We start from the raw sequence: 19,585 nt of genomic DNA, 5'->3' as shown, positions 1-19,585 counted from the left end.
TTATTCCCGCGCCTCCATGCCTTTCCAGAGAGACATAGTTTTTGTTGGGGTCTGATCAGGAGAAACAATTTACGGTCGGGGCTAGCACTGGACCCTGACATAATGGTGCCCAGACGTGAGGCTGATCTGCGAACCCCAAAAAACAAGAAGTGACCAGACGTGAGAAAATTTCAGCACAGCTGGATTACGTGAGTATTGATCACTCAGAAATAGAGATCAGAATTTAAAGAAATGTTGAGAAGCGGGACAAAATTTAAATCGGGAGTAAAAATGTGTAAATTATATATATATATATGGGTTAAGGAAAAGGTATTCAGTTATATATGTTGGTAGCTTAAGTTAGAGTGGAGCAGAAACAATGGCAGAGATATTTAGAATCTGTAAGTGTGATAGTCACAGAGATACAACTTTTATCACTTGCTAAATGGGTAGGAAAAGTGAAGGAATCGCCTAGGTTACTGCAGAGATTGAGGCGCCATGTGACCACCGTAGCCAGCTGAATCTAACCCACCTGTGGGAAAAGGCAAGCAGGAACAAGTTTAGAGAACAAATTTTACACAGTCAGTACCCCAGAGTCAGTCAATAGAACAGAGGAGAGAATTCAGAAATTCTCCTAACTTTGTAATTTACAAATTAAAATTTAAAAAAGATAGCTAAAATCTACCTGCCAGAGCCTGGGACAGCAGGCTGGCAGGAGAGAGCCTGTGTCCTACCCCCTGCCATGCGGCGCTGCTTCAGCTGGAGGCTGTGAGGCAGGTTTGCAAATAAGGGAGCCTCAGAGAGCTGCAGCTTCAGACAGTTAAAAATAAGGAGGGTAAATATGCTTTTCCATTTCACAAATTTTGCTTCTTTGTCAAAAATCTGCTGTTTGTGATTTCAGTACTGTGGTTCTGTAGTAAAGTTTTAAAGTCAGAGATTTTGATACATTCAGAAGTTCCTTGATTGTTCAGGATTTTAAGATTGTTTAGGCTATGCTGAGTTTTTATTTTTTTCTTACAGAGTTGACTATTGTTCTTTCAAGGTCTGTGAAGAGTTTTGCTATAATTTTAATGGGCATTTGCACTAAATCTGTAGAATGATTTCAGTGAGATTGTCAGTTTTGCTATGTTGGCTCTACTTTTCCCAACAGAGTAAGAGATCTTTTCATTTTCTGATGTCTTAAATTTCTTTCTTCAAAGATTTAAAGTTCTTATGCAGGTTTTTCCATTTGTGTGGTTAGAGTTACTCCAAGATATTTTATGGTATTTATGGCTATTGTGAATGATGGCTCTCATTTATCACATGTGTAGAAGAGGTGCATTTTGGGTTGTTTTCAGATTCTGTGTATGACAAAGTAATTCTATTGTGAACATAGTTGAGCACATGTCTTGTGGTATGATTGAGCATCTTTTGTATATAGGCCCCAAAGGGATATTGCTGAGTTTTAAAGTAGTTTGTTGCCTAATTTTCTGAGAATTCGCCATACTATGATCCAAAGCAGCTGTGGAGTTTTCTTTTTTACCCCACATTTTCTTAAGCATAAGTTGTTAGCAGTATTTTCAATCTTGGTCGTTCTTACAGGGATAAGATGGAACCTCAGAGTTGTTTTGATTTGCATTTCTCTAATGGTTAAGGGTGTTATGTTTGAGCATTTTTTGAATGTCTTTCAGTCATTTTAAGTTCATATATTGAGAGTTTTCAGTTTAGGTCTGTAACATATTTTTATTGGATTAATTGTTCTTTTGATGACTAATTTCCTGAGTTCTTCATATGTTTTTGAAATGGATTAATGGTTAGTAAAGATATTTTCCCATTCTATAGGCTGATATTATGTCTTGTTAACTATGTCCTTTGCTATACAGAAACTGCTCAGTTCAGGAGACCTGATTTATTAATTGTTTCTCTCAATGTTTGTGCCACCGAGTCTGTGATTGAGATGTGCCAGTGCATTTAAGTATACTTCTAATTTTTCTTTTGTGAGGTTCAGTGTGATTGGTTTTATGTTGAGAACTTTGATTCATTTAAACTTGAGTTTTTTGCATAGAGATAAATATGGATCTGTTTTCATTCTTCTACATGTTGGTGTCTAATTAGGCCACCATAATTAGTTAAATATTCTTTTTTCCCCATTATTTTATTAGGCAGAGTTGCAACTTAAGAGGAAGATAGCTTACAAACTTTTAATTAGATATACAATGGTTAAAAACATTAGTTATAATATTCTTATGTGAGACCTTGAGCCACTAAGTAAAGTTCTTAAAGGGAGCAATGAGCCAGTTTCCAATAGAGAGCTTATAGAAGCCTGCCAGACAGGTACTCAAGCAGGTAAAGTATAGATCAACAGGTAAAGTATGCAATAATCTCCAACTACAGTATATTAATTATGATTCAGCTATGGCATGCGTGTGCATTAAGTACAAAACTTTATTCTACATCAGTTTTATGAAAAAACAAAATGCTTTTTATAGCTGCATCTTCTCATTTTTGCCAGTTAAGATATTAAACTTTTAATTTAAAGCAGCAGCTAATTTAATGAAAAAGAGCAGGATGAAATCTAGGGGCTAGTTTAGCAGAGAATCGACTATGATCAATGTTTTCTTACACTAAACAATAAATTAATTGATAATTTTGAGATATTAAATCTTGGACAATTGTATTTGCTCAATTCAAAAGCTCGAGTAATAATTTTTCTTAGATGATCGTTGCTGCAATTCACACTATATTTTGCTAATATTATGGCTAAAGATCCCTTAAAGGATGTTGTGCTGAATTTTACAAATGGCTCTTATATCAAAAGAACTGCATGTATGGTTACTAATGAAAAGGAATTGTGGAGCATGGTATGGCTCCTTGAAAACAACTTGTAAAAGTTGCAGACAGATCTGCTGCAGACAGACCTGACCTAATGGCACCAAGGTGACCTTGCTAAGGCAGGTGAAAGAACCCTTAGAGTGAATTATAAAAAGACCCGACCTCTATATATTTGGGGTCGAGGATGTGTTTATGTTCTTTTTTTCACAGAAAGAAAATAAAAGCTGGATGAGATGACTGCATATACAGTGAAGGAGTGGCAGACCTGATGTCATCATAGCTGCAAATGCCCCAGAGAGGAGTTGAAGAAAGGATTTGGAAAAGAGACCATGGTCCAGTCTTCCCTGCCCCCACAGAAAGGAGTGCCTGATCACGGGACCTACTACTGCCACCCTACACTGCAGGGTACCATGCTGCTCTGAGGGACAGATGCTGAGCTGCTTCCAGACACTTGGTACACACACAGACCCAGAGGCCCTGCTGAGATGACTACAATTTTCTGCAGTTTGAATCCTGTTTGCTTTGGAGTTGAGATGCAGACTGAACATCTGACTGTTTTAATCTTTGAGACACAGAACTCATTTTGATTAAAATATTAAACCTGAGAATTAAGAACTAAGCTTTCCCCATAGGGAAAGAAGGACTCAAAATAATAAATGACTGAAAACCTCTCTTCACTTAAGAAGGGGGCAGACCAAGGGTTTAACTGCTGTGCAGAGACTGGAACTGGTATTTGATATCAGCAAGATCATTGTACTCTTACCCATCAGAAAAGCTTTTCTTGTCTTTTGATTAATGTGAATTTAAGAAAATTGTGATATGTTTAATTGTCAATTCATTGTTATGGTATTGACCTAATAGTGATAATATTTGTAACTGCATATAAGATTTTTTAAAAAGTTGATATTGACCAATACTAAAAGATATTTGGAAAGGTTGGTATTGACCGACAATGCTGAGAATTATGGTACTGACAAAGATATTTGGAAAAATTTGGTATTGACCAATAATGCTGAGAATCAGGGTACTGACCTAAAGACATTTTTTGAAAAGTTGGTATTGACCAACAATGCTAAGAATTATGATATTAACCTGTTGTTGTTTGCAGCTGCTGAAAAAAGTTTGACATACCCTGTAAATGTTGGGAGTTAATGCATATGTTAAAGAATTTTAGATTTTTATATAATGTAAAAGATTTAAGAAGTGCTCTAAACTAGGTGAAGAAGCATTCTCAACTCAGGCGATTCTCTTCTCCTTTAAATAGGAGACTATAGCCTTTGGGAGCATGATTATTTATAAAGCATTATAATTTATCCTGAAAAGGCATGGCTCCAACATAGAGCCCAAAAGTATCTCTCTCCATTAATCTCTTTTCTTCACAGAGATCAGCAGTCAATGACGGGTTTGAAGCTTCTTCTTCCCAGATGCCTAAGACAGGAGCTTGCATATATGAATGCCTGTTCCAGAGACGGGAAAATTTGGGTAAATGAAGAGGTCTTTGCCCAAGCCAGGCGTGATCATCTGTCCTGTTGCAGAAGCACAGGTTTTTATTAAAATTAATAAGAGAGAGTGGATTGTAGGCCCATATTTCTATATGGTATGGCAGCCTGGTTATCAAGCCATAGTTCCCCACCTGAAGTGGTCATGTAACCCTCCAGACAGACTGTTGCTCCCTAACAAGGTCAGGATGTTGTTTTGCTCCTTTCTTTGTAATTTGGAGGATGCCTGTTAAATAGATTCTAATTCTAGCCTAAGGGACAGCTACCATACAGAGCTGATAGGTGGATGTGGACCTGACTAAAAGACATTCACCTGGTTACCTAGGAAACAGAATGCTAATGTATTTCCCCTTCAGTTTATGTTTTGATATATAAGGCTGTTTGGAGAATAAACATGAGGAATTCTTCAGGATGTGAACTCAGGTTATCATGGGGGATCACGGAGAATCTCCCTCCTGATAAAAGCCATGTGAGTTGTGTCTTTATTCAATTCCACACTGGTCCAGAGAAAGAGTTTATGTTGGGGTCTGGTCAAGAGAAATAATTTATGGTCCGGGCTAGCACTGGACCCCAACACCAGTGCCCCATTTTTCCTGCTAGGCCCACTCTCCAAGGTCCACAATTTTTCCCAAATGGTGTCACGAGTTGGGAACACTGTCCAAACACTTGATTCTTTGTGGGACCTTGACACCCAAACCTTAACAAGGACCCTGTCTACTGTAATAATAAAATAAGCAATCATAAGTATGACAATGAACTCCAAAACATTGGCCCTCCCAGGTATGAACTCTGATACTCTCTCCTTAGTAGGTGGATAGTGTTTTGCTTTTCACTTGGTCCCTAGCCAAACTTCTGTGAAGCCAAACTTCTGTGACAAGTTTGTAATAACTCATCATGTCTACACTTCGTTTAATGTTTCCTTTAGGATGGCAACTCCTGAATACATTGAGGTACTGCGACAAAATACTGTTTTCCATGGTACCCTACAGCCTAGGACTAACATCTGTGGGGCTGAGGGCAAGATGACATCATTCATCACATGATCCCTATTATTCCTGACACTTTTTATTTTTTTTTTTACCAAAGTCCAGGATCCCAGAAGACAGTGTTCTGATATGTTCAAAATGATGAAGAAAATACTTGTCAGCCAGAACCCCACAGAAAACATATATAGGTCATGAGGAAATGGATGCAAGAGAACCAAGACCAGCCTCATTCCATAGTGAGTTCAAGGCCAGCCTTGACAACATGAAATTCCAAAAACCAAAAAAAGAAAGAAAAGAAAGAAATGAAAAACTGAAAGGCAGAATAAAGAAGCCCTGTACAAAAGTCATTTAATTTCCCTAAATATTTACATTTCTAATTACTTATTTTGTATTCCCTGAAACATTCAAACATATGTTATAGACATGATTCTTCATGACAAGAATATTGTCGGCAGAATAGTTTATCATCCCAATGGGCACAAAGGTAGTTATTAACGTGTAGTTTTTGGTCTGCTGGGGCTGTGGGCATGCAAGACAAGCGTTCTGCTGTTGAATTCCACCTCCGGCTTTTGAGACAGGCTCTTAGGCTGCCATTGAGTTTGTAATCCTTCTGCTTGGGCTCCACAGAGCTGGGATTATAGGCTTGTACACGTGGCTGGCACGTTCCTGTTGCTGTGAGAAATACCATGGCCAAAAACAACATGGGGAAGAAAAGCTCTATTTGGTTCACAGGCTACAGTCCATCACCGAGGGAAGCTCTGGTGGTTTGGACGGTAATGGCTTTCCTCTACCCATGTGTTTGAATGTTCTGTCAACAGGGAGTGGCACTATTAGGAGGCATTGCCTTGTGGAAGAAGGGTGTCCCTAGGGGAAAGTTTTGAGTTTTCAAATGCTCAAGCCAGGCCCCATGTCTCTTTCTTCCTGCTTCCTGTTAATCCAGATGTAGAGCTCTCAACTACCTCTCCAGTACCATGCTTCCTGCCATGACAATAATGGACTAAACCTCTGAACTGTGTCAACCAGTCCTAATTTAATGTTTTCTTTTATAAGAGTTGCTGTGTTCATGGTGTCTCTTCACAGCAATAGAACACTGACTAAGACAGAAGCCAAGTCAGGAACTCAGGGAACCTGGAGGCAGGAACTGAAGGAGAGGTTCTTAGAGAAATGTTTCTTCCTGGCTTGCTTTCCTTGGCTTACTCAGCTTTCTTTATTTCTTTCTTTCTTTCTTTCTTTCTCTTCCATTCTTCCTTCCTTCCTTCCTTTCTTAGGATTTTTTCATGTATTTTATGTATATGGGTACTCCATCTGCATGTATGTCTGCACACTAGAAAAGGGAATTCAACCTCATTATAGATTGTTGTAAGCTACCATGTGGGTGCTGGGAATTGGTCTCAGGACTTCTGTGAAAGTCAGTGCTCTTAACCATTGAATCATCTCTCCAGTCCCTTCAGCCTGCTTTTTTTGTAGAACCCAGAACTATCTGCCCAGAAGTGGCTCCAGCCACAGTTGGTTGCACTCTCCTCTGCCAATCATGAAATTGCTCCAGAGACTCGCTCACAGGCCAATCTGATGGAGACAATTCCTCGTTCAGGATTCCTTGTCTCAGATGACTCTACCTGGTGTTCAGTTGACAAAACCAACCAGCACAGGGAGCTGACATTTTGTCACTTCTCCACTATTGTCCTCTGAGCCTTTAAGCCTTATGCTGCTAGTTGCTATCCCAGCAGCTCTTGGTCTTGTTTGTGTGTGAGAACCATGTGGAGATATTTTCACATTCCTTAAAGGGCCTGGAGAGATGGCTCATCAGTTAAGAGCATTTGCTGCTCTTCCAGAGGACCCAAGTTCAGTTATCAGTACCCACAGGGCAGTTCACCACTATCTGTAACTCCAGTTCTGGGGATCAGACTCTCTTCTGACCTCCTTAGATGCCAGGCAAATGGGGTGCAATACATATATACAGCTGTGGTACACATACACATATATGCACGTGGCACACACACACACATACACAGGTGGTGCACATATATACTACACATGTGGTACACGTATATACATATACACGTGGTGCACACTATATATATATATATATACAAGTGATATACACATACATACATAGGTGGTATGCATACATACATATACATGTGACACACACATATACACAGGTGGTACACACATATACTACAAATGTGTTACATATACACACATGCACATGTATATACATATAGTACACATATATACATGTGATATGCACATACATATGTGGTGGCATACATCCATATACATGTCGTGCACATATATACATACACATGTGGCATACATACACCCAGGCAGAACACTCACATCAATAAAAATAAGTCTACTTTTTAAATAATGAAAATGAATTATATTTATTTTAAAAAGTTTATGTATTTTATGTGAATGAATGTTTGCCTGTGTGTATGTCTATGCCTATGGAGGTCACAAGAGGGCATGGAATCCCATGGAACTAGAGTTACAGTCACCATGTGGGTTCTGGGAACCAAACTTAGGTCCTGTGGAAGAGCGATCAGTGCTCTTCACCGCTGAGCTGACTCTCCAACTCCAAACAGAAATGTTAAGAAACACCACATCCTGTAGGCCTAGACTTGCAGCCCTGCATGCGATTGTGTGGGGCTTATTCAAGAGGGGAGGCTAATGTAGCTCAGGCTGACCTGGAATTTAATATGTAGATGAAGCTGGCTGTTGAGGGAGCTGCGGGCCTGCTTTTCGTCCCGCCCAGCTCCCGCACGGCTAGCTTTACACCAGAAATAACAACACACAAATTGTATTCTTTTAAACACTGCTTGGCCCATTAGGTCTAGCCTCTTAATGGCTAATTCTCGCACCTGGACTAGCCCATTTCTAATAATGTGTGTAGCACCCCTAGGTGCGCTTACCGAGAAGATTCTAGCCTATGTCCATTCTGGGTCGGAGCTTCATCGATGGCATCTGCCCAGGAGAGGGGAGCATGGCCTTTGAGCTAACGTCCTCTTCCTCCCAGCATTCTGTTCTGTTTACTCCACCCACCTATGTTTTAACCTATGAGGGCCAAGCAGTTTCTTTATTACTTAACCAATGACCTTCCTCCATCAGCTGGCCATGACCCTGATCCTCCAATCTTAGTCTCCAGAGTGCTGGCATCACAGGCAGCCTCACTGAGACTGTCACCTGTCACATTGTTCACAAACTATAAACAGGGGCTAGAGAGTCGGCTCAGCAGGAAGAGCACTTTGTTGTGGAATATTATTTTAACTGTGTAAAGGTGTGTTGCATTGGTTTACGCTGCATTTGTTTAATTATGTAAACATGTGTTGTTGTTTCACCTTGCCTGCCTAATGCACCTACCTGATTGGTCCAACAAAAAGCTGGATGACCAACAGCTAGGCAGGAAAAGGAGAGGCAGGACTGGCAGGCAGAGAGAATAAATAGGATGAGGACTCTAGGCTGGGGAATGAGTGAAGAAGAGAACTTGGGAGAAAGAGAGCGACACATCCGGGACCAGAAGCCAGGTAGCTGCAGTCAGCTAGACAGAGTAGGACACACAGAGGAAAGAAAGGTAAAACACCCTGAGGTAAAACACAGATGAAGAGAAACAGGTAAAGTTAGAAGAGCTGGCAGAAACGAGCCTAAGATACGGCAGAACATTCATAACAAATAAGATGTCTCTGTGTCATGATTTAGGGACTGGTTGGTGGCCCAAAACAAAACCTGGTATAGCACCTTGCTGCTCTCCCAGAGGACCATGGTTCAATGCTCAGCACCCACAATGCAGCTCACAACTGTATCTCAGTTTCAGGGGAACCCGACGCCCTCATTGGCTCCACTGTGCATTTCACAGGTGTGGTCAACACAATACGTGCAGGGGAAAATGCCCATACACACAATAAATGTTTGAAAGAGATTTTAAAGAGATATAAGCAGGTCTCCATATGCTTACTGTCATATGAGGAACTTTTCTTTTTCTTTCTCTCTGTGTTAACACATGTGCCTGTTCATGTGTGTAGGGATGAGGGGGCAGGGGTTTGTGTAGGCCAGAGGACAATGTGTGTAGTTCTTTATGTGTGTCCACCTTTTCAAACGTTTTTAAAGGCAGATTCTTTCACTGGCTTGGAACAGCTTACCAAGTTGTCAGGAGCCATTTTCCCCCAAAATTATTGCAGGGACCATTGTCCTGGGGAGTTTGCAGAAAGCCCCACACCCCAACAGTATTTAGAACTGTTTTGTCACACTCCAACGGTATTTAGAACTGTTTGTTGGCAAAGCCTATCCCACACCCAACTATCTTGAGAGCTATCTGTTAGTGAAACCTGCCCCACATTCCAACTATCTAGAGAACTAGGTGTGTCAACTTGTGAACTTCCTGACCAAGGAATCGTGACCTGACCGATCGTAACCTCCTGGCCCATGACCTCGCAACCAGCTGGAACCATCACTGCAAGATTCCTTCCTGCCCATGCCCCTGTCCCCCATCTCATCCCCAAATTCCTCATCCAGGGGCTATATAAGCTGTAACCATGACACTAATAAACGGAGGCTTTGACAAGAACTCTGCTTGGCCTTCTTGCGCTCTCCCACCCATGTCTTTTTAGATAGCGCCTCTCCGGGACCCTGGAATAACTGACCAGCCAGGCGGGTCACAACCCCTAGACTAACTGACCCGCCAAGGCGGTCTACACCAAGTAGGCTAGGCTGGCTGGGAAGCCAGGGATATGCACTGCTTCCACAGTGCTGGGAGTGCAGGCACACACCACACCTAGCTTTCATAGAATGGTTTTTCAAGACAGAAACTCTCTCTCTTCATGAATATATGAAGAAACTTTATATAGTTTCTGTGTTGTGGCCCTGGCTGTCCTGGAACTCTCTCTGTAGACCAAGCTGGCCTCGAACTCAGAGATCCACCTGCCTCTGCCTCCTGAGCACTGGAAGGCAAGCCTCATCATCATCCGGCCACACCTAGTGTTTTACGTGTGTGTTCTGGGGTTCAAACTCAGCAAGGCAGACATTTCCCTGCCCACTCCCTTTTTTCTGTATTGTGTTTGGTTTGGAGACAAAATTTTATATAGCCCAGCCCTTGAATTCACCTGAAATTCAAGGTGTTGATCCTTCAACTCCTTTTGGAAATAAGAAAATAAACTCAAGAGACTCGAGAAAACTAAGTGGTTTTTTTGTTTTGTTTTGTTTTGTTTTTAGGCTTATATTTAACTAACTCTTACATCTTAAATTAATCCATTTCTATTAACCTGTGTATTGCCACAAGGATGTAGCCTACCAGTAAGGTTCTGGCTGGCGGCTGGCATCTTTCTCCTTCGGCAAAAAACTAAGTGTTTTTAACTATACAGTTCTGCAGGAAGGTGCTTTAGCTAGAGGAAAGGCATACATGGCCAGGTACTGATTTGCTACAAGACAGTGGTTTTTTTTTTTTTTTTTTTTTTTTACAAAAAATCCTATTGAGAGACATTCCTGTTCTCGCTCCTATAGGCATATAGGACTTGCAACCCCCTAGTTCTCCCATCTCATCGGGCTAGACAAAATCCTCATCCAATAAATAATTTGGGTCTTGAGACTGGCCCCATCTGATTGCTGACTTCCCTATTCTGATCTGGCTAAGTGACCCAGAAAACCACGTGTAGCTTTGTGAAACAAAGAGGGGCTAGCACTAGGCAGGGAGGAGGGGCTTAGTGCTTCCTAAACTTGTCTGTCAATCCAACTCTAGCTGGCCTCAAACTGAGAATGGAACTTTACAATTTACTTCTTACACTCCTTATCCTCCAACTTTCCCCAATTGCTGGGTCTACAGGTGTGTACCACTGTGCCTTCCTAAGGGAATCTTTCTTTACCATTTGAGATTATCAAGTGGTTTAATAGGTGCATGACACGGGTTTATAGTCTAAGGTTGCTGTCCTCAGGTCCAAGAGATCAAGGTGTGTTATTAGTGTAACATGAGGGGTCATTGTCTTGCTTATGAGACTGTTGCAATACTCACTCACCCTATCTCTCCCAGTGTCCTCTTCATTTTCTTCTGGAGGTGCTGCTATACTCGTCCAAAGGAAGCTGCTGTCACCCAGGGAGCAAGGGGACCCAAACTCTACACAGGCAAGGAAGGACTTCACCCACTGCTGTCACTGATCCTTTCCTGATATGCCCTGTGTGGATGAAGACAAACCAACCCTGGTGGTGGAGGAAGCCAATTCTGGAACACGTGGTTCCAGGAAGGGGCTGAGCTTGTGGGAGTGGCTCCAGGGGGAAGCCGGCCTCGCTAGGAAGGGGACTGGGATTTCCTCCCAGGCCACGCCTCGCTGGCAATTGGTTGGTCTCTTCATCCAGACGCAGGTGGGTGGTGGCCAAATCTTCCACTACCCTGGCAAAGGGTAGGCCCCGCCCCGTGCCGGTTTAGTAGCTGTGCGCGCCACTGTGTTCCAGGCATGGAGGGAGGCGGGCTGGGCCTTACCGTTTGCGTGCTGACTGGGGCCTCCCGGGGCTTCGGCCGCGCCCTGGCCCCGCTGCTGGCCCGGCTGCTGTCGCCCGGTTCGGTGCTGCTCCTGAGCGCACGCAGTGACTCGGCGCTGCGGCAGCTGGAGGAGGAGCTGGGCACACAGCATCCAGGCCTGCGAGTGGTGCGGGCAGCCGCCGACCTCTGCACCGAGGCCGGCGTGCAGCATCTGTTGTGCGCGGTTCGCGAGCTCCCCAGGCCCGAGGGGCTGCAGCGCCTGCTGCTCATCAACAATGCAGGTGATACCGCCGACCAGACCGACCAGACTGACCAGACTCGGGCTGTGGGCTCTCGCCGTTTGGGTAGTCCCTGAAAGTCCAGAGTCCAAGTGGAGACAGCCTGATTGTCTAAAGCTCCTATAGTACTTTCTCGAACGCCTGGAGCAGTGCCTCCTGGTGGGAGCGTGAATTAAGACAGCAGGTCTCTGAACAGATCCTCTGCTTTTCTGAAGAGCACTCAGACAGGTGTATTCTTAGCTTGCCTTAGGGGTGTCTGCAGAGCTGGGGTAGGTGGGGAGAGACTGTGAACTGAGAACAAAGCCCCTGCTGCTGTGTCATTTATTCGGTCCTGTTTTCTCAGGCACTCTTGGAGATGTTTCCAAAGGCTTTCTGAATGTGGCCGACCCAGCTGAGGTGAACACTTATTGGACTCTGAACTTGACCTCCATGCTCTGCTTGACCTCGGGCACCCTGAATGCCTTCCCGGATAGCCCTGGCTTCAGCAAGACCGTGGTTAACATCTCGTCTCTATGTGCCCTGAAGCCCTACAAGGACTGGGCGCTGTACTGCGCCGGGAAGGCTGCCCGAGACATGTTGTACCAGGTCCTAGCTGCTGAGGAACCTGGTGTGAGGGTGCTAAGCTATGCTCCAGGTAGGTGGGTGGTCCTGCCCTTGAAGCCTCCCGATCTTTCTGGGGGCTGGGCAAGGTGAGCCTGGTCTGTATTCTTAGGAAAGAATCCAAAGAATATATTGCACCCCTCAGTCAAGACTCTTCATCTTACAAGGAAAACGCAGGCTCCAAGAAGTTAGAGTGTTCGGGGCAGAGGAACTCAGCCTTAGGAGTTGCCTTGCTAGCAGGTGGACCAGAACAACCATACACATGAACATAAATAAATTAAGGTTAGGAAACAAAAGACTACATTACCTTTATATGTTTAGCTGTCTGCTTTTCTCCCTCAAGGACCACATATTATTTCTCCATGTATCCCCAACACCTAGCAAAGCTTCACGCAGGCTGGCCACAATAAATGCTCAAAGACAAGCAGGCAGGCGTTGTTGAGTGGTGGGCGGTCCCAGAACTGTGCTGGAACACTGATGGGTGGGAAAGAGGGACCGGGACGAATAAGATTGGGCCCTGTTCTCATGACAGTTGCGGGGTTTGTGGTCTTCTGACGCCTTGTCTTGTCTGACCAGCCTTTTAAGATGCCACAGGGCGGGGGCTTTTTCTAGGCTTGTGATTTCTGTGTTTAGAAGGTAGCAATATGTGGTGGACTGTGTGAGAGCTCAAGGGTGAGAGGCAGTTGTCTGTACCCCTTTGGACTAGGTCAGGAGCCTGGAGGCAGGGAGACAAAATGGTCTTTCTAATGCTGGAGTGTGGCAGGACCAGGATCCAAACTGGCTTCTAACTTCTTGGTCTTTGCTGGGTCTCCTCATGTGACCTAGTCCTTGCCCTCCACACAGACACACACACACACAGACACACACACACACACAGACATACACACACACAAACATACACACACAGAGATACACACACAGACACACACACAGACATACACACACACAGACACACACACACAGTCACATACAGACACACACACACACGATATTGCTTGTTTTACTCTCATCTCAGTGAAGACTCATTCAGACAGTTACAATCAAAGGTAAAGCACAGTTGCGGGGGGGGGGGGGGGGGGGGAGGCTGATTCCAGATGGACCCAGAGCTAAGCTAGGTCTCTTGAGGCTGCCTCGGACATCATGGAGGAACTGAGACCTTTGGGAATCCTCCAGAGCCTGAAGACAAACAGAAGCACTCCAGTTTTCACTTCGGTCTCCAGAAGAATGTTCTAGCAGGGTTTCAATGACAGAAAGGTTTGTTTGCAAAGATAGCAATCCTGAGCTTGGCGGTGCTCAAGGGAGTGAAACTGGGCATGGTAGAGTGCTTGAAGGGTGGGGACAGGAGTTCAAGGTCAGCACTGGCTTGGTAGCAAGTTTGAGGCCTGCAGGAGCAGGAATTTTGGGCAGGACACACTAGAGATCCTTCCACTGCAGCAAAGTGATTCTTCTTCCAGACCTGGGGTCTATGATTTTTCTGTCTCTGACCACCCTTAAAAATGTGGTAGGCTCACTCGGGAGGCAGAGGCAGGCATTTCTCTGTGAGTTCGAGACCAGCCTGGTCTACAAGAGCTAGTTCCAGGACAGGCTCCAAAACCACAGAGAAACCCTGTCTCGAAAAACCAAAAAAAAAAAAAAAAAAAAAAAAAGTGGTAGGCTGCACAGTTCCTTCAGAGCTGTTTATTAGCCCTCATTCTTCATAAAAGCAAGCAAGTAAGGGTGAGAATACTTGTTAGAGTGACAAGTCCTGAGGGAGACAATGGGGGGTTGGAGTGGTGTTTTGCCTGAAGTGTATCTGTTCATTACATGCAGTGCCTGCAGAGGCCAGAAGAGGGCATCATATCTCCTGTAACTGAAGTCACAAATAGTTGTGAGCTGCTATGTTGGTACTGAGGTTCAGACCCTGGTTATCTGCAAGAACAGCAAGTGCTCTTAACAGGGAGCCATTTCTCTCTCATCCCCTACACTGGGCTTTTTGCTGGGGATCTGAACTCAGGTCCCAATGCTTGTACAGCAAGAACTTTTCCAACTGAGCCAGCAAAGTGCAGCTTGATGAATTTACCCGAGAGCTAAAGAGGGTGTTAAAGAAAGGAGAAAAGCAAAGTTATGGCATGAACCTGCTTGAGGCCATACTGGAAGTCTCACATGGTTGGACGTAGGAGGAGTAGGGAACCTGCAGGGTCCACGTATGCACGGATACAAGTAGGAAAGATGGGAAGAGGTGTTACATGGACCAGAGAGGATGATCTTGATTTTAAACCATGCTTAATAGTCTTTAGCTTTGAGTCCAAAACTCAGTAGGAATGTGAGCTGGGCATGGTGGCCCTCACCTATAATCCCAGTACTAGAGAGGCTAAGACAAGAGGAGCTTGAATTTCAAGAGAGAAATCCATAGAGAACAAAACTGATAAAAAGGAAAAAAATGTAAAAGGCAACATAATGGAGCCTAGGCCAGACGTGACTGGGCTCCACCCTCCACACAGTGGGGATCTACAACCTCTCTCCTTCCCTTGTGCTTTCTGTCCTCTAGGTCCCCTGGACACAGACATGCAGCAGTTGGCTCGAGAAACCTCCAAGGACCCAGAGTTAAGGAACGGACTGCAGAAGCTGAAGTCGAATGGGGAGCTGGTGGATTGTGGGACATCAGCCCAGAAACTGCTGAGCTTGTTGCAAAAGGACACCTTCCAGTCTGGAGCCCACATAGATTTCTATGACAGTTAAGTCTGTGTCCTACCACAGTGCCCTCCCCAGCCCTGCCTAACACAAACATAAGCCCTCAGACCCAGCCAGCAGGGCGTGACTAGCATTACCAGCCATCAGAAGGCTTCTGCGAGGGCTTGAGAGAGAGAGTAGTTGGGTACCGGTATCCCCAGAGAGAGAACTGCAGAGCTGGGAAGAGGAGGGGAAGCTGAAACACTGCAGAGAGGAGGCTCAGTGTCTTGTCTGTGGGGTGAAGAGGGTGTGCCCTGATGCAGAAAGAGGACCGAGGGCATCACGGTGATGGGCCTTGAACTTCTTTGTTCTGCTGCCATCTTCCTGTGACACCATTGTTTCTCCCCCGACTCTGGTCAAAATACATAGTTGTAAGGCAGGTGCAGTAGATCCATGTTGCCCTTCGTGCATGCCTGCTGCCCTCTTCGGCAGGGTGCAGGAGTGATGCCTCAGTTCACTAGCTAGGGTGTCCTGAGCACGTCACTGCTCGCTCTTCCCAGAGCACTGCCAGACAGCTGTCTGCCTCCTGTCATTGAGGTCCACATAGTGGTTAATATAGGTCCAAAGTCATTAAGATAGAAATACCAGGACGCCTGCGCCTTTGTCATGCGTCTGTCCACACTGACCCACCTTTACTGCCATTTTCCTGAGGGTCCCTGAGCTAGGCAGTGAGTGTCCATCCTCAGCGCCCAACGCACAGCAGACAGCTCTTACAGTGAGGCCTTGGATTTCTAGTTCACCCCTTGCCAACCGGAAAGTGCTGTAAAGAGGCCCAGGCTCCAGTGGTGACCTCTAGCCCTCCTTTCTGCTTGTGTTAAAAGAATCCTCTGGTCCTCCTTGTGCCCAGCAGAGGGCACACTGGGGCTGTGCAGTGTGAAAAGGTGGGGCTTGCCCCTTCTGCAGAGCATGCCACAACTGTTGAGGATTCCCTAAGGTGGAAGGGGGTAACTTCTGTCACCTTTCCCAGTGGACTCTTTACCCTCTCTGGAATGGAAATGGCCCCTTCAGACTTCTGCTCTTCTGACCAGCTGGTACCCACAGCAAGTTGCTCTTGTGCCTCTGAAATGACTGTGTATTACTATGCACTTAAATAAAGCTTTGCACCCATCCAAAAGGGTCATTGTGCATGGCCTCGTGTTTGCAAACGTTTGACACTACATGCCCCACGGTAGAGAAAGCCCTTTTGCCTCTTTTATTTTTGATAGACCAGAAGTTCAGGGAGAAATACCACATGTCTCCACAAGGTGGCACACTTTCTCATGTCTTCCAAGTACAGAGGCTTCTGGGAGTTCTAAGTGGTCTCTCACTTAGACTGGCAGGAACTCAGAGAATTGAGGAAGGTCAGAAAGGGATAGAGTCATTCTCTTTGACAGGCCCATGGCTTCTCTAGTGACCCACGACCATCTCTGATCACAGGGACTTCCCCAGCATCAATTCCAGCCCTGGCTTCAGTGTCTACAGGACATTCAGCACTGGGGCTCTGGTGGTGCCCTCCAGAGCCTAACCATCTGTCTCCTGGAGTTCTTAGCCTGGCCTTAGCTAATGCACACAAGAGCACATGCAAGCACACACAGAAATACATGCCTGAACATGCAGAATCCAGCTGCGCGGGTGACCAGGGCTGCGGATTAGCCAAAAGGCAAACAGGGTTTCTCTGTCTTTGTTGTCATTGGACTGAGTTGTTTTTTGTTTCTGTTTAATAGTCTGAGCTGGGCGCCGGCAGCTGCCTCCAGGCTTATGCGCACAGAGCTGTGGTATCTCTGCCTAGGAGTGGAACCAGCTGGGGTCAGCGTGGTCAGGAACCTCCCCCTTGACTGTGCCTACGTGCCCCACACCGAAGCTGAAGTGCCTTCATTGTCAGTCAAGCCTGGAGGTGTCAGCTGCTCCTCAGCCTCAGTCTCTGGATCACTCTTCTAGGACGCGCTTCATCCCTCTGTGTCCCATGTCTCACCTCAAGGATTGGCACCTTGGGACTCTGCATTCTGGCCTCCACCCACATCCTTCCCAAAGAACATGGTCTTACATGCTAATGTGCAGCAATTCTGACTCATGTGGCCTGTGTGCACAGCCCGTGTGAACATGCTAAAAGGGCCCAGCTGTTCTTCACCCAGGATGAGGGAAGTAAGCATGAGCCTTGCCCATCCACTGGAGAGGGGGCAGCACTCGGTAACATCTGTCCCACACGATGACATCTGTCCAACATGGATTACATCTCGGTGACCGGATGTGCAAGGGAGAAGGTCATGAGCCTGGAAGCCCTGAGAGAACATCTGGAAAACTAGTGGGAGAAGCCTTGAGTCTCTGTCTGGGGCCAAGTGGAGGGAGGGGTTAGGTGAGGGAGTTGCTGAAGAGAGGAGAGGAAGCTGTCCTTGCCCTCCCTGTCTTCTCTCTGTAATGTGGAGGCAGGGCCAGGCTCTGGGCATCTCAGACCTAGGAGAGCCCACCGTAGGAGCCCTGAGTCACCTTCCTTTCCAGAAATTATCATTTGCCCCAAAGGAAATGGAACCTTCAGGCCTAACAGCACTAGCTGGAGTTAGGAGGCTGGGTTTAATATTTAATGAAGAGGTGGGAGGAGAAATTCCTTTCTTGGTTTGGATCAACCCACATCATAAATCCTCCCCAGACGCGCTGTGACCCCTCAGTAAAAGACCTGAGAGCAGTTTAAAGGCCCCTAGTTCCTAGGCCTGCTTCCCCTAAAGCAAAGGAAAAGGGTCTGGCTCCTACTTCCTCCCAGAGGCAGGGCAGGCTCTCAAGAGCTTCAGAAGACTCTGGGCCCCATCCTGGCTGCTAAGGTCTGTCTGGCTCAGGCTGTACCAACAGCTAGGGTTGGTGTTTTCCAAACTCAGCCTGCAGAAGCTGTATGCTATGACCTTTGACTAGACCCAGCTCACCACAGCCATATGCTGGGCTTTGTGAAAGGTAAGTGCGTGGATGGCTATGAGGGCAATCAAGTCTCTGAGTGCTAGTGGGCTCGGAGATGGCTGGGCATGAAGCCTGCTGCCTCTGCAGACCAGCCTCAAGGGGATGGGCCCCACCCAACAGCCCTCTATAAAACATTTCTACAAGGATGCCGTCACACCTTCACCCCATAGGAGACAGCGGCAGTGTGTCTGAATCCCCTAGGAAATAAGTCAACATCACCCTCCCACTGTTCCTCTAACCCTGTGCTTCTCCATGTGTCTGTCCCTACTTGCTCCAGAGTATTCAAAGGTAAGCTTTGGGTATTCAGCTGCCATTGTCAGTACCTAAGGAGGCAGCCTCTCAGAGAAGGGGAAATTCAGTTAGCAGTCCATCAGAGTCAGGATTGAGGCCCGTCCAAGGCCAGAATTATCAGTATATAGCTAAAGTCAAGTTTACAGGGATGCCAGATTTGGAGGTCAGCATGGGTTAGGCTCACTATAGTGGGGGTTGGGAATCTGAAGATGGAAACCCTAAACTTTTGGAGGAGAGACCTGCTTCTAAGAGGGCCCATCTACCTGTGAGTGTGTGATGAATAAGCGGAGTGAGCTGGCTAGTTAGGAAGACAGGCTCGAAGGACCGGGACCAAGATTGGAGGCAGGCTGCTTTCCCTACCCTGGGACAGATATCCCGACCACTGCGCACCCATCTGAAAGAAGCCCCATGCACATGACAGGAGTATTGTTTTCTAGAGGAAAACTGGCTGTTTCTTATGTGTGTGCATTTGTTGTGTGTGTGGTATATTTGAGTGGTGTGCAGGCATGTGCATGTGAGCGCTCATACACACACACGGGGGAGGCAGAGGTCAAAGGCAAGCATCTTCCTTTTGCTTGCTTTCTTGAGGCATGGTCGGTCTCTTGCTGACCCCACAGCTCACCAATTCAGTTAGACTAGGAGACTGGGTGGCCAGAGAGCTCCTGGGATCCTCCTGTGTCTACCTCCCCAGCACTGAAATTACCGACTTGTAACCACTACACCCAGTTTTTTACAATACTGCTGGAGATCCGAACTCACATTGTAATGTTGAGCAGCAAGTGTTTTCCCAACGAGTCAGCTCCTCAGCCCCCATACTTCCTTGAGACCCAAAGGGACGAGGGGCAAAGTGGAAGAGGAAATAAGAGGAAATATTTCTTTTGCTTTCTGGAGAATTCAGATACAGAAACCAAACCAGTGAGCATCAAAGATTCGGACAGGTCAGCAAAACCATGGTGGAGAAAGCCCAGACAGTAGGATCTTGAGATACAGTAAGACAGATTTTGATGATGGAAGAAGCCGCAGACTCAATCTCTCTCTCTCTCT

At 45.7% G+C, this 19,585-nt stretch overlaps 1 protein-coding gene across 1 annotated transcript; it reads left to right on the top strand.

Moving 5' to 3' along the window:
* Window positions 1–11,662: 11,662 nt before the first annotated feature.
* On the top strand, window positions 11,663–16,547 carry LOC121437666 (sepiapterin reductase-like). The gene is made up of 3 exons (XM_041637684.1): window positions 11,663–12,022; window positions 12,363–12,653; window positions 15,147–16,547. Exons 1-3 carry the CDS (start codon window positions 11,716–11,718, stop codon window positions 15,335–15,337), a joined length of 789 nt encoding a protein of 262 aa, XP_041493618.1. The 5' UTR covers window positions 11,663–11,715; the 3' UTR covers window positions 15,338–16,547.
* Window positions 16,548–19,585: the final 3,038 nt, after the last annotated feature.

Source organism: Microtus oregoni, unplaced genomic scaffold (genome assembly GCF_018167655.1).
Source record: "Microtus oregoni isolate MIOR12 unplaced genomic scaffold, Mior012 000002F_ref0000024, whole genome shotgun sequence".
Taxonomy (NCBI): Eukaryota; Metazoa; Chordata; class Mammalia; order Rodentia; family Cricetidae; genus Microtus; species Microtus oregoni.
This window is presented reverse-complemented; position numbering and strand designations above follow the sequence as displayed.